At 41.9% G+C, this 14,043-nt stretch overlaps 1 protein-coding gene across 1 annotated transcript; it reads left to right on the top strand.

Annotated features, from left to right (window-relative positions):
- The first annotated feature begins 805 nt into the window (after positions 1–805).
- Positions 806–13,633, top strand: LOC149798995 (uncharacterized). The gene is made up of 3 exons (XM_089958114.1): positions 806–1,297; positions 4,067–6,020; positions 13,494–13,633. The coding sequence occupies exons 2-3, from the start codon at positions 4,970–4,972 to the stop codon at positions 13,631–13,633; spliced, it is 1,191 nt and encodes a 396-aa protein (XP_089814240.1). The 5' UTR covers positions 806–1,297; positions 4,067–4,969.
- Positions 13,634–14,043: the final 410 nt, after the last annotated feature.

The following is a 14,043-nucleotide window of genomic DNA, read 5'->3' as shown; positions in this document are numbered from 1 at the left end:
TCTCACGAGCGCAAGCTACCCCGCATGGATTTATAACAATAAATTTACATGATCCAAGAACAAGATATCGTGTGGGTATTGATAAAATATTTGGGTAACAGGGGTGATGATAAAATTAAATTGAATTAAACAGATATCATTAATATAATGAACAACTGTGCGTGGCTGTGTCAAGGAACCACTAACAATTGTAATAAAAAATGCCGTGGAGAATATTGCAAGAAACATAATTATCTTATAAAGAAAAACCCTCATGCTGGTCCACGAGGTTGTGTTGGTTGTAACAACGGCGTTAGAGGATTATATCAGATTTGTAAAAATTGCGGTGGAGATCGATACAGAAGTTTGATGATATATTATAAACACAGAAAGAACATAAATCCAAAAATAGAAAAACCACCATCAGAACTTGAATATTACTTGAAACATAGAACAAATTCCGAAGATTCAGATGAAGATGAAACAGATGAGGAAAAACGACAGCGAGAACGCGTTGAAAAATATTCATCAAACTTGGTATGGTGGTAAATTAATAGCAGCAGAGAGGGTACCTACCAACGTTGGTCGTCAAAAAAATAAACAACAAATAAATAAACACGTAGAGTACTTTATTTTTTAGCTACTATTTCAAACTGAGGTTTTATTAGTACAATCGGTCATTGCAGAAATAAAACATCTCAAGGAAAAGTTCATTTGTAAAATCTTGACCTTTCTACGAGATGATTTTATTTGTTTGTTTCATTTGTTTTGTCGGAATTCTATGGTCTGTTCACCCTCTCTGCTGCTGTCTTTGATGCCCAAGAGGAGATTTATTTAAAATCCTTTTTAACTTTGCATTCCATTGACTTCAATAGTGAGTATCCCATCCCATTTATGTCTAGCTATTGATGACACACAATACATTAATTTCAAGGGCATGTTACACTTTCGGGGTAAATTTAAACATTTGGAACTCTTGTGTATGGGCATTGTGTAGTGTTACGTTCATCGCCACTAATATTTGTTATTTAGGCTCAAAAAGAAAGAAACAAAAACAGATAAATGAGCGTTGTCTCTGAATCTCAGATTACTCGACAATCATAAACTAGCTCCCTAATATTTGACTTTGAACTTTTACACTTTGTCAGCCATATTGTGACAGCAGATCCAAAACTTCCTTCTTGATTGCAATTTATTTACGTGAGTGTTTCCAACCAAAAATGTGTGTGGACATCAAGGATAACGTTGTATCAACATTCCACCTGTGGATGGAGATTTAACTGACAAAATCTTAGATCACCGAAAAAGAGGAAGAAAGGTAGGATAACCTCTTTCTTTTTAAACAATGTTGTGTGTATGAATTTCGGCATATCTACGTAATGTGGGTGGGGATGTATAGAAAATCCCATAAAGCGCACAAGCAACAGCCATAGGACTGTAAAGATATAGTGCAATTTTACCGATTATCTCGATGCTCCTATAAATAATATACACGATTAAAACTTTCAGGTACCTGCCCAAAATAAAGGTCAAAGTGACGGCACCGATATAAACGAAAATAGAATGCACAAGTGTGCAAACAGCTGATGCCATAAAAATACGTATAAAATGTAGTTATATAGTATTTAAGGGCTATCGGTGCTGCACGTTTCTACACAGGTGAATCGGATGGTACGAAGTTGCTTGAAAATGGCTACGAATTCTTGTAGTCATTGTCATACATCACCCATAAACTCTATTGAAAAATTTTGCAGTGCGTTAGTGAATGAATAATGAATAAATGAAAATGATATCAATCACATACCATTTTGTCAACAGACTTTAATGTTGTGTAGATCTTTATGGTAGTTTATATGCACTGAGAATATATGTCACTGACACTTTCCTAAAATCTATTTAGGGCAAAGAGAAGTTTGTATGTGTGTGTGTTTGTGTGTGTTTGATTTTGATCTTTAACGTACCTTTAACAATTCTGCAGTAATATAGCTACGATATCTGCAGTGTGTCAGTTTATAGTGATGTCTAGTACGTGGGCATCATGCCGCAGATATGTGTCATAATGTCCACCCAGTCGTATTATCCTGACACCAGGCCGACCAGTCCTAACACTAACCTCTTTATTCTGAGCGCCAAACGATGCGGCTGTTTGTACCATTTTTACAAATCTTTGGTATGGCTCGGAAGGAGTTCGAACCCACGACCTCCCGAATCCGAGGCAGACGCTCTAACCACTATGCCACCGGAACGATCGCAAGGAGAAGTGGATTTTTTAAAATAAAACTGAGTGAACGCTATCGGACATGCAATTGTAAAACATCATCACAAGGATTACATGGTCGAGTGAATTGTAAATAAAATTAGCACAAGGAATACACAGTCAAGTTTGTACACGGTCGAGTGAAACAGTTATTTATTTTTTCTGATACTTCCCACGGCATTTTAAGAAAGCTGTTTGGACGTGAGTGTGCACTCTCATTACACTCGGCCATCACGCTTATATCTACTAAGTTTAAAAAGTCACGCTCCGCTGAGAACACGAATAAGTATTTACGGTATATACTAAGAACGTGTTCCTTCAAAACTCTCTCCCGTACCCATCATTTTTATCCATTTATTAAATATTAATCGTACGCGCGCATGAAACTGAGCGTGAGTTTCGGTAGTTTTTTTCAACTATCTAAAGACCTTTTGGAAACTTTCAGTCGATAGTTCATAGTGCCGAAGTAGCGCTTTCTTTAGAGCGTCGTAGTGCTCTACCGCGTTCGGTGCTATATTATGTTAAACATTCTTCTCGGATCCCTGTAAGAATGCTCAAACGTTAATAGCCCACTGGTCATTGGGTAGCTAATGTACTAGTGCCAACTTTTCGAACTTCAAAAAGTTGTCGGTGATTTCGTCCTTGTCGTTGAACATGGGCATGGTGATCTGGATAGGTCGTAAATCTTCCGATCGCCTACTTTCTTCTCCCCTTGCCCTTCCGACCTACACATATTCTTGGAAAAACAAGATGGCCGCTATCGCTTAACCGGCTTGTCATGTTTACCCCGACCCCGAGTAGCCCAGTTTGAAACATGTATAATCAAGGTAATTCTGACGGGTCATTGTTTGATGTCGAACATTGCCGAAGGCTATCACTAATCCGTTACGTAAGACTGTTGTGGCTAGAATCGAAGGACCGGACATCGGAGTTGCGAAGTCACAGACAGCCAATTATCACCTAGGTGTCGAAATGTTTCCAAGATCAAAAGAAATTGCCTGAAGAAGTGGGAGTGTCCTAACTTCTTTCCCCTGCAAACAGACAGACAGGTTGAACTGGCCGCTAAGACGATTGGACAGGGGCACAGCGCCACCCAATCAGAATCGAGATGGGGGGAGACCTTGATTTGGGTAGAATGATATCCCTGCGTTTTCCGGCAAAAGTTAGTTCGTTGAGAGAAATTACCTAGAGAAGAGGTTAGCGTAACTCCGAATAGCCATTCGTTATTGGCGGGAAAATCTTAGAGCGGGAAGGTCTAAGTACAGAAAGCTTCAAAAGGTCAGTAGATATTTGTTCGGTCTTTGTGGAATGCGACTGCATTTTAATTGTAGGTCGTATGTATACTTTATTAGTACTAGAATCGTAGTACGAAGAATTACTTTGTTTTGTTAATATGTTTGCATATTTTGAAGAAATGAGTTGATATTTGTAAAAAATTATATAGCTTGCCAGCCGTCGTAAGAGTTAATATTGTAATTTACTATGTGGGTATTTTTTAGTAGACTAACACATATGTTCATATGATTATAGATTTTGCCATTGTTGAATATTTGTAATGTACAGACATGCGTCTGATTTTGTCAGATTGTAGTACGATGAGATTAAATATATATGTGTATATACTGACGTGACGCAATGTATTGATGTCTGTATAACAATTCGCTGATACTGTGTTATTACGCCATTGTTTACCCTACAAGAAGTGTGTGGGAATTTCGATGTGTATACATGCGTGGCCGAAACAGTGACAGCTATCTGATGGTTAATTGTCGTTATAGTGTGAGGTGAGGTTCGATAAAACATTTGTTAACGCCTTGTGGTTTTTCACAGGAAGCTTTGAGGGACAGACCAGTTAAAGTTTGGTCCCGTTGTCTCGGATAGAGAGACGCAGGAAAGGAGGGAAGAAGAGGGAGAAGTTGAAGTCTGGGAGCGGAATTGGAGGAGGAGATAATAGAGAGGGAAAGGAGAAGTTGAAGTCTGGAGCGAAGCTGGAGGAGATAGTAGAGAGGAAACAGAGACAAAGAAGGAGTTAGAGGAACGGAAAGAAGGAAGGAATCAGCGGGAAGAAATAGATGAGTAGATGCAAGGACAGGGGGAAAATCGAACTCACACTGTAAATCACCGGATGAATTAGGCTGTCACTTGGTCGAGGGAAAGACGAGTGATTGGAAGTTATCGTTTTTAAATTATCACATTTATTAAATTGTTATTGATTGAATTTCATCTTCGTGTCCTCTATAATTTAACCGTCGGCATTGCTGACTGGGGGCTCAGAGCTGTAAATCTACATCATCACTAATTTAACTTTCTAACCTAACGAGCCAGGGTGGAACTTTCAATTTAATTTAATTAAATTATATTGGGAGAACCCCACCCCAATACGACAGAACGCCACAGTGGGCGCTTCGTCCGGGATTTGAATTAGACATGAATATTATTTTACGATCTAAAAGTTTATTTGTTAGGAAGTATTAGTGAACAGTGTGAGATATTTTCCATCCTATGTATTTTGAATTTTTATGATTTTCTCATCTTGTGTTTGTTATATTTGATATTTGCATGTTTGGTAGATCTTTAATTACTTGCAGTAATTGTGAAGCAAATATCGAGCAAATATCTTACCTGAACGAAATTAGTTGTTGTCGACAGGTAAGTATTTGGCTGGGAACTTGTAATATCTGTCCATTGTTAGTAAGGTCGAGACAAGGTATCACTTCCTATTAGTTTAACAATATGGCTACAGAAAGGCAAATGATAAAGGAGTACCGTGCCATGGGTTCGGAAGATCTTGGATACGAGGGAGATCGATTGGCAGCATTTATTGAAGAAAGAATCAAGGAATGGAAGGCAGAAAAAGCAGCGGAGAAGGCGCTGGCTAAGATGGCAGCGGACCAAGAGCGAGAACTGGCCAAAATAGCCGCGGACAGAGAGCTGGAGTTGGCCAAGATAGCAGCGGACAGAGAAACACAGAAAGAGCTTGAGCTGGCCAGACTGGCTCACACTCTCGAAATGGAGAAGGTCAGGTTAGCGGCTAGGGACAATGATAGGGACGACGCCAGCACAAGTTCTGGAGGGACCGGACGACCTTTCATCGACCACCGAATGGTCCAGATAAGTATGCCGCGGTTCAGCGATAAGGAGGAATCTATCGACGATTTTCTTGTTCAGTTTGAGAAACTCGCTCACGCTCATAAAATTCCTGAACAACATTGGGCGATTAATGTCTCAGCTTTTTTGCAAGGTGCAGCTCGTGAAGTCTACCACGGCTTAGCTGCAGACGATGCCGACGACTACAATGCGCTCAAAAAGGCCCTTCTCTGCCATTATCGGCTGACCGCCGAAACATATCGTAAACTTTTTCGGGACTCGGCGAAAAAGGCAACGGAGACCCACTCTCAATTCCACACCCGTGTTCGAGGGTTATTTGAGAAGTGGATGAAGATGACCGAAGTCGAACGATCGTACGACGGGCTACGCGAGGTGATACTCAAGGAACATGTCCTGAGTACTTACCGTCGCGAGTTGACAGTCTTTCTAGCAGAGAGAGAGCACCGGACGCTCGAAGAGATCGCTAGCATGGCGGAGCGATACGAGCAGGCACACTCGAAAAGTGGAGGTTCCGGGGGTGCGGACCGACCCCGACCCACTGAGTCGCGCCGTGTGGTTGAGGTAGAGCCGGCTGTCCGTAACCGTCAGGGCGACGGGAGGGTCGGAGGGGGATCTACAAGTAGGGATGCCAACCATAGACCTGGACAGGCCTCACCCACGAAAGCGGGACTTGCAGGTCGGCGAGGGCCGCCGACGTGTTACAACTGCAAGCGCCCTGGCCATATTGCCAGGGACTGTCCCAAGGGCAGGCAGACCCAGGTGAATGCCGTCGCTAGGAAGGAGCGCGAGCCGGAGGCACGCTGTAACCCAGCCAACCTCGCGTCTGCTACTGTCAACGGAGAAGGTGCCACCATCTTGTATGACACTGGGTTTAGCGTCCCAGCCCTTGTGGACAAGAAGTACGTTAAGCCCGAGGATTACACAGGGGAGGTAATCGAAGTTCAGTACGCGAACAGCGCACGTGACTCATTGCCAGTGGCTGTCATTGACCTCGATTCACCGTACGTGAAGGGGAAAATTGAAGCTTCATGCTTGGATGGTTTATCACATGACGTCATACTGGGATGTCGTTATGTGTTGCCACAACCGAACCCCGAAACCTGCACACTGATGCCGGTGAGTGCTGTGGAAACCTGGTCCAAAAGTCGACAGACGAAAGCGAAGCCGATGGAAGTTACATCGACACCGGTGAGTAACGTTCTTCCGGCCGAGCTGAGGAAGCTGCAACAGGAAGACACAACTCTGGCGCAGTTGCACAAATACGCTGCAGCAGGAACGGAGAAAGAGACTCCGAATGGCGCGGTGAAGTTTGAGTACAAGAAGGGGATCTTGTATCGCCACGCCAGGAAAGGCCGCAAACACTTTAAGCAAGTTGTCGTGCCGAGAGAGAAGCGAGGCGAAGTGTTAAAACTCGCGCACGAAAGTCTCATGAGTGGACACATGGGAATTGCCAAGACACTTGACCGTCTTGTCAGAGAATTCTACTGGCCAGGGGTCCAGGGAGACGTTAAGCGGTTCTGTCTCTCCTGTGACAAGTGCCAGAGAATGGCACCGGAAACGGCTCATCGACCCGTCCCCTTGGGGAGTGAACCCGTTATCGATGAACCATTTCGATGCGTCGCGATGGATTTAATCGGACCGATAAAACCCGCATCGTCGCACGGGAATCGTTATATGTCGCGTACGGCAGTCGGAAGTTGTCAGCTGCCGAGAAGAACTACTCCGTATCGGAGAGAGAATGCCTCGGAATCGTGTTCGGTATATCACGGTTCGAGCGGTACTTATACGGGCGGAAGTTCATATTGGAGACCGACCACCAACCACTCGCGTATCTCGCGCAGGCGAAATTGTCGAATGGACGATTGATGCGATGGTCGCTGTTCTTACAACAATACCAGATGCAGATAAGATACGTGAAAGGAACTGAGAACGTAGGCGCCGATTTCATGAGCAGGAGCGCTGGAATGGTATAGATCGCTGTATGTATATATATAGTCATGTTCATACTCAGTGTGTAGTGTCGCGATAATTTTGTTCTTTATTTCGTGTATTAATGCCATTGCATTTGAAGTAGTTTTGAGGGAATAAAATCCCGATTTTATTCTCAAGCGTGGGGGGGTGGTGTCATGTTTACCCCGACCCAGAGTAGCCCAGTTTGAAACATGTATAATCAAGGTAATTCTGACGGGTCATTGTTTGATGTCGAACATTGCCGAAATGTATCACTAATCCGTTACGTAAGACTGTTGTGGCTAGAATCGAAGGACCGGACATCGGAGTTGCGAAGTCACAGACAGCCAATTATCACCTAGGTGTCAAAATGTTTCCAAGATCAAAAGAAATTGCCTGAAGAAGTGGGAGTGTCCTAACTTCTTTCCCCTGCAAACAGACAGACAGGTTGAACTGGCCGCTAAGACGATTGGACAGGGGCACAGCGCCACCCAATCAGAATCGAGATGGGGGGGGGAGACCTTGATTTGGGTAGAATGATATCCCTGCGTTTTCCGGCAAAAGTTAGTTCGCTGAGAGAAATTACCTAGAGAAGAGGTTAGCGTAACTCCGAATAGCCATTCGTTATTGGCGGGAAAATCTTAGAGCGGGAAGGTCTAAGTACAGAAAGCTTCAAAAGGTCAGTAGATATTTGTTCGGTCTTTGTGGAATGCGACTGCATTTTAATTGTAGGTCGTATGTATACTTTGTTAGTACTAGAATCGTAGTACGAAGAATTACTTTGTTTTGTTAATATGTTTGCATATTTTGAAGAAATGAGTTGATATTTGTAAAGAATTATATAGCTTGCCAGCCGTCGTAAGAGTTAATATTGTAATTTACTATGTGGGTATTTTTTAGTAGACTAACACATATGTTCATATGATTATAGATTTTGCCATTGTTGAATATTTGTAATGTACAGACATGCGTCTGATTTTGTCAGATTGTAGTACGATGAGATTAAATATATATGTGTATATACTGACGTGACGCAATGTATTGATGTCTGTATAACAATTCGCTGATACTGTGTTATTACGCCATTGTTTACCCTACAAGAAGTGTGTGGGAATTTCGATGTGTATACATGCGTGGCCGAAACAGTGACAGCTATCTGATGGTTAATTGTCGTTATAGTGTGAGGTGAGGTTCGATAAAACATTTGTTAACGCCTTGTGGTTTTTCACAGGAAGCTTTGAGGGACAGACCAGTTAAAGTTTGGTCCCGTTGTCTCGGATAGAGAGACGGGTTAAAGGAGGGAAGAAGAGGGAGAAGTTGAAGTCTGGGAGCGGAATTGGAGGAGGAGATAATAGAGAGGGAAAGGAGAAGTTGAAGTCTGGAGCGAAGCTGGAGGAGATAGTAGAGAGGAAACAGAGACAAAGAAGGAGTTAGAGGAACGGAAAGAAGGAAGGAATCAGCGGGAAGAAATAGATGAGTAGATGCAAGGACAGGGGAAAAATCGAACTCACACTGTAAATCACCGGATGAATTAGGCTGTCACTTGGTCGAGGGAAAGACGAGTGATTGGAAGTTATCGTTTTTAAATTATCACATTTATTAAATTGTTATTGATTGAATTTCATCTTCGTGTTCTCTATAATTTAACCGTCGGCATTGCTGACTGGGGGCTCAGAGCTGTAAATCTACATCATCACTAATTTAACTTTCTAACCTAACGAGCCAGGGTGGAACTTTCAATTTAATTTAATTAAATTATATTGGGAGAACCCCACCCCAATGCGACAGAACGTCACACGGCTTGAAGCAGCTGTTCCGTTTTTTAGTGCCGTTTTCATGATATGTGTGCTTGTTGCCTGTCTTCATCTACGTTATTGTCTTCATTATGTATTGGCTGTTCAATTCGTATATGTTTCTTCATCTCCTTGTTTTGGAAATGAGAACAATTAGACTTTTTCTCAGCTGTCTTGCTCCGCTGTTTCTGAACAAACCGCCATCACGTGATAATCGCCAGTCAACCCGTTTATGCTATGATGGACCCTCATTAATTGCTTTAAATGATCACTCCTTGGCTCTCTACACTATATTGTGCTCTAGACTAAACGAACTGGGAATACATTCATCAATACCTAAATGTAAACAGAAGCGAAAAAAGAAACGTTGTTTCAAAGCTGGCAGGCGTAGAACAGGAAGAAGAATTCCAGTTATCTCCTTTATTTCGGCTCATCAATTTAAAACAAATCCGTTAATTTAGATAACCTAATTCAAATCCCTATTAATTTGTCAACCTTTGTGTCAACTATCCAAGAGATACCTCTGCGTATTGTATTATTCAATGCCCAGTGAGTAGGACCACCAGAAAAGCGCACAGAAATAGTTAATTTTATCAACGACCAGAATATTGACATCTTTTTCCTGATAGAAACATGGCTAAAAACATCAGGCGATGAGCCCAAGTGTGCGGATCTAACACCCACTGGTTACTCCATCAAGTCGTTCCCCAAAATTCTCGCGGAGGTGGAATTGCTGTCATCACAAAGAACTCCATGATCAAACGTCTTAACCACACCATAACATTCAATTTCGACCACACATCGTTTGAACTTGTCCAAACCACACTCACACTGGAGCAAAGGTCAGTCCATTTTTTCTGCCTATACCGCCCTCCTCCTAGTAGAAAAAACAAGCTGGCTGAATCTCTCTTTTTGGAGCAGTTTCTGAATCTCCTGGAGTATGGAAATTCGATAGGTGGCAACCTGATTATTCTTGGAGATTTCAACTTTCACTTTGACTGTCCCGGAAACCCAAACACATCAAAACTCATAGATTCAATTAATGTTTTCATCCTCAAATAGTCAGTTAACCAACCCACCTATAAACACGGTCACATTTTAGACTGGATTCTTCATAGACCTGATGATAACATTCTACGGTCCTCCCTGGTATCCCATGACCTTGCATCAATCAGATCACCTCTGCATTATATGCCATCTTGACGTATCAGTCCATAACTCTCCACCTTTATCTGCTACTAAGAGAAACCTCCAAATGATAAATAGAACCAAACTAATGCACGACATCCAAGCAAACCTAACAACATGCTTACCTCCTACAGCAGAATAACTCGATAACTGCATGCGTTCATTGCTCGAGAAACATGCCCCAGCTACAAAGTGCAGAGTATCAATTCAAAAGTGTTCTCCATGGTATAGCAGTGTTAGGGACCAGCTTCGCACTGCTAAAAGAGATCGCCGTAAAACTGAGAGGCTTTGGCTTTTCACCAGACTCACTATTTATAAGCAAATCTATGAAGCCGCTAAGAAGAATGTCACAAATACAGTCCATGCAGCGAAATCAGCCCACTACACTACTAAGATCAAGCTGCAAAGAGCTCTTCGAGATTACTAACAAGCTAATGTCAAGGAACAAATCTACACCACTTCCAACTACCTTATCTCCAGTCGACATTCCGGGCATGTTTGCAGATTTCTTCCGTGACAAAGTACAAACCATTAGAGATAAGCTTGACACCACAATTTCAAATGACTCGTCGTCACCATACAGTTGGGATACAGAATTTGAGCGGCAACCATTAGCAGCATTTGAACCTGTCTCTATGGATTTCGTACGTACAATCCTGATGAAGAGTGACCAAAGTCATGTGAACTTGATCCAATTCCAAAATCACTGCTGCTTGAGTGCTTAGATCCAGTATTGCCTTCACTAACTGGTGTTATTAATACCTCTCTCTGATCCGGGGAATTCCCATCATTTTTCAAAACTGCCATTGTAAAGCCTCTGCTGAAGAAACCAACACTAGACCATAACCATTTAAAGAACTACCGCCCAGTTTCTAATCTCCCATTCATATCAAAAATCTTAGAAAAGGTTGTTCTATCCCAGCTTGTATCTCATCTGAATTCAAACAGTCGTTTTAGCAATGTACAATGTGCACATCGCCTTGCCACAGTACTGAAACTACTCTTCTAAAAGTAGTTAATGGCATTCTCTCTGCGTTGGATAGCGGAAATATTACAGTCCTCACCCTCCTTGATTTGTCTGCAGTATTTGACACAATAGACCATGATATATTACTTCACCGTCTCCAGCATGTATTTGGCGTTCATGATACAGCCTTACTGTTGTTCAAGTTCTACTTGTCAACAGGATACAAATTGTATCTGCAAATGGAATACACTCCAGCCCAGTTGATCTATGTTGTGGTGTTCCACAGGGGTCTGTTCTTGGACCTGTTCTCTTCATTCTATACACTCAGTCGCTCTCAAGTGTCATAGATCATCATCCAGTGTCTCACCAATTGTACGCTGATGACACCCAAATATACAAATCTAGCCACCCAATTGAAGTAGATGCTACCATCCAAGGTGTAGAGAGGTGCATTTCGGAAGTGAAATCATGGATTACATGTAACAAGCTGCAGATGAATGACTGGACTATTGTAACTCAATTCTGTCTGGTTCATCTCAGTATCTACTCCAGAAACTTCAGAAAGATCAAAACACAGCTGCTTGGATCATACTTAGAGTACCACGATCAGAGCACACATCCCGCTACTCTGTACCCTACACTGGCTATTCATTCGATCCAGAATCAAACACAAAATTTGTTCTCTGTACTACTTTCACTGTCGGACTCTAGTCCAACATACCTATCCGACCTCACCAATGTGTACTCACCTGCAAGATACTTACGCTCCTCTTCTGACAATTGTATACTCATTGATCCCACTACGAAAACAAAGTCATATGGACAGCGTTCTTTTGCATACCAGGGCCCAGCAACTTGGAATGAATTGCCCACTGAACTTAGACTCAAAGACACAGTGATCCCATTCAAGATCGCTCTCAAAACTCACCTATTTCGACTCGCTTAGAGCTTCTAAAGATTAGGCGCTATACAAAGTCCTCATTATTATTATTATTATTATTATTATTACAGTTGCAGGCTGGTATCTCAACAGCTTGCACATGATGACCCAATAGCAAGTCTGCTTCTACATGGTCTTTACTGGAAATGTGTATAGTCTCTTTTTATGGTAATCAACGATGTATGGTTAAAAATTGGATGTCTCAACTGTTTCAATGATATGACCCGGTGCAAGCCCACATACCACGAGGCTTGACCCATGCTCTGTATTAGATATTTCATTATGTATGGTTCCGTCACATGTCTTTTAAACCCATATATGGGTATTGGGTGGGGATTCTTGGAGTATGATATCCTGCTCATTGTATCTGCAGTACATGATTTACTCAAGGAGGACATGATCAGTAAAACAAAACAATTAGAGTTTAACTGTAACAGTTTTCTGAATTAAATAATATTAATGACTTTAGAAATAGCTTTTAGTTAGGTAGATAAAATGCAGTACAGTCATGCGCTCAAGTCAAGTCAAAAGGATGAGTAAATATGCACACTTTGACTATTCACATTAGATGCCATCAACGATAGGTTTTCCCATTCTATTGAATCCATATTCATTCCCTAATCACTTTGTATGCAAAAAATATTATTGCGATTTAAATTTGCTGCAAACATCGATTGGAAATGATCATACTGGTTTAGTATGATGTATTTCCTGGTGCTGTTATCTACTGATCCTGTAAAGAATAATGATAAAGAAGCAACGAAAATATTTGGAATAATCGCCTCCTGAATGTACGGGATACGCTTAGTAATCCTGGTGGGGTAAGTCAAATTGTATTGTTTGCATTGAGTCATCAATGTTATAGAGAAGTAAAAACACCTTCGAGTCTTACAAAAATGCACGTATGCCATCAATAAATATTACCAGCGACCTGATGTTACAGCAATGTGTCTATTAAGTAAAACACTCTTTCATGATTATAAGGAAACATTCTATAAACATCCATTTTCCCAAATCCTCTACATACTGCGTCCACGAGTCACTAACCTATCTTGTCTTAATTGTTTAGATTAATAAGATGCCAACGAGACTGACCGGCGTGCATATATATGGTTAACATAGTGTTTACTGTCATGTCAGGCTACACCTGTTACAACAAGTAACAGTACTACATGTGATCGTTGATCCAGAGTAGACAGCTACACCTGGCTCCCTCCGCAAAGTCGTTTCTTGTGGATCATTCGGCCGAGTATATATTGTTGTGAAGGCAGACGATAATAGCTTGGTGAACAGTGCATGGCATCATCTCAGGTGCGGTAGGACCTAATGGTTGTCAAGTGCGTCCAGACTTGTCTCCAGACGTCTCGACATTACCGATGGATTCAGACAGTCCTGGCCTTGAGAGTGAGGCGATTCTTCTCAACTTTCCCTCACTTAAATCCAACTCATGAGCACTTCATGACATATTACCCCTTCCGCCACAAGATATTGTAAAGAGAACTGTAAAGCAGCAGGTGTGTATGCACTGGGAGCTGTAGTTGTAGACCTGCAAACAGGCGGCGCAGGGCACAGAGTCGGGTTTTTACTGAACAGAAGCAGCAGTGGAAATCAGCATCACGCTGCTCATCTTCGTGAAATAGGAAGGGAATCAAACGTTGCCCTAACCATTGCATGTTTTGCCTTAAACCTGGTCAGCACACCGCGGCTCAGGGTTATCCCACCTTAGATGTAACGAGACTAAAAAGAAGATAAAGGTGACGCTACTCATCATCGGTGCCACAGAAAGTACGCGCACTGATGAACAGTACATCAGCTGATAGACGAGACAGAGGAATAGTTCTTATTGGTAGAGAAATGACTA

Source organism: Sinohyriopsis cumingii, chromosome 5 (assembly GCF_028554795.1).
Source record: "Sinohyriopsis cumingii isolate HCF-2022 chromosome 5, ASM2855479v2, whole genome shotgun sequence".
Lineage (NCBI taxonomy): Eukaryota > Metazoa > Mollusca > Bivalvia > Unionida > Unionidae > Sinohyriopsis > Sinohyriopsis cumingii.
This window is presented reverse-complemented; position numbering and strand designations above follow the sequence as displayed.

Bases quoted from the DNA above. Each gene is read 5' to 3' on its own strand.
- LOC149798995 (XM_089958114.1), top strand. From the start codon at position 4,970: ATGGCTACAGAAAGGCAAATGATAAAGGAGTACCGTGCCATGGGTTCG. The intron at 6,021-13,493 runs GTCGGCGAGGGC...GCATCATCTCAG, and splicing joins CACGAAAGCGGGACTTGCAG to GTGCGGTAGGACCTAATGGT.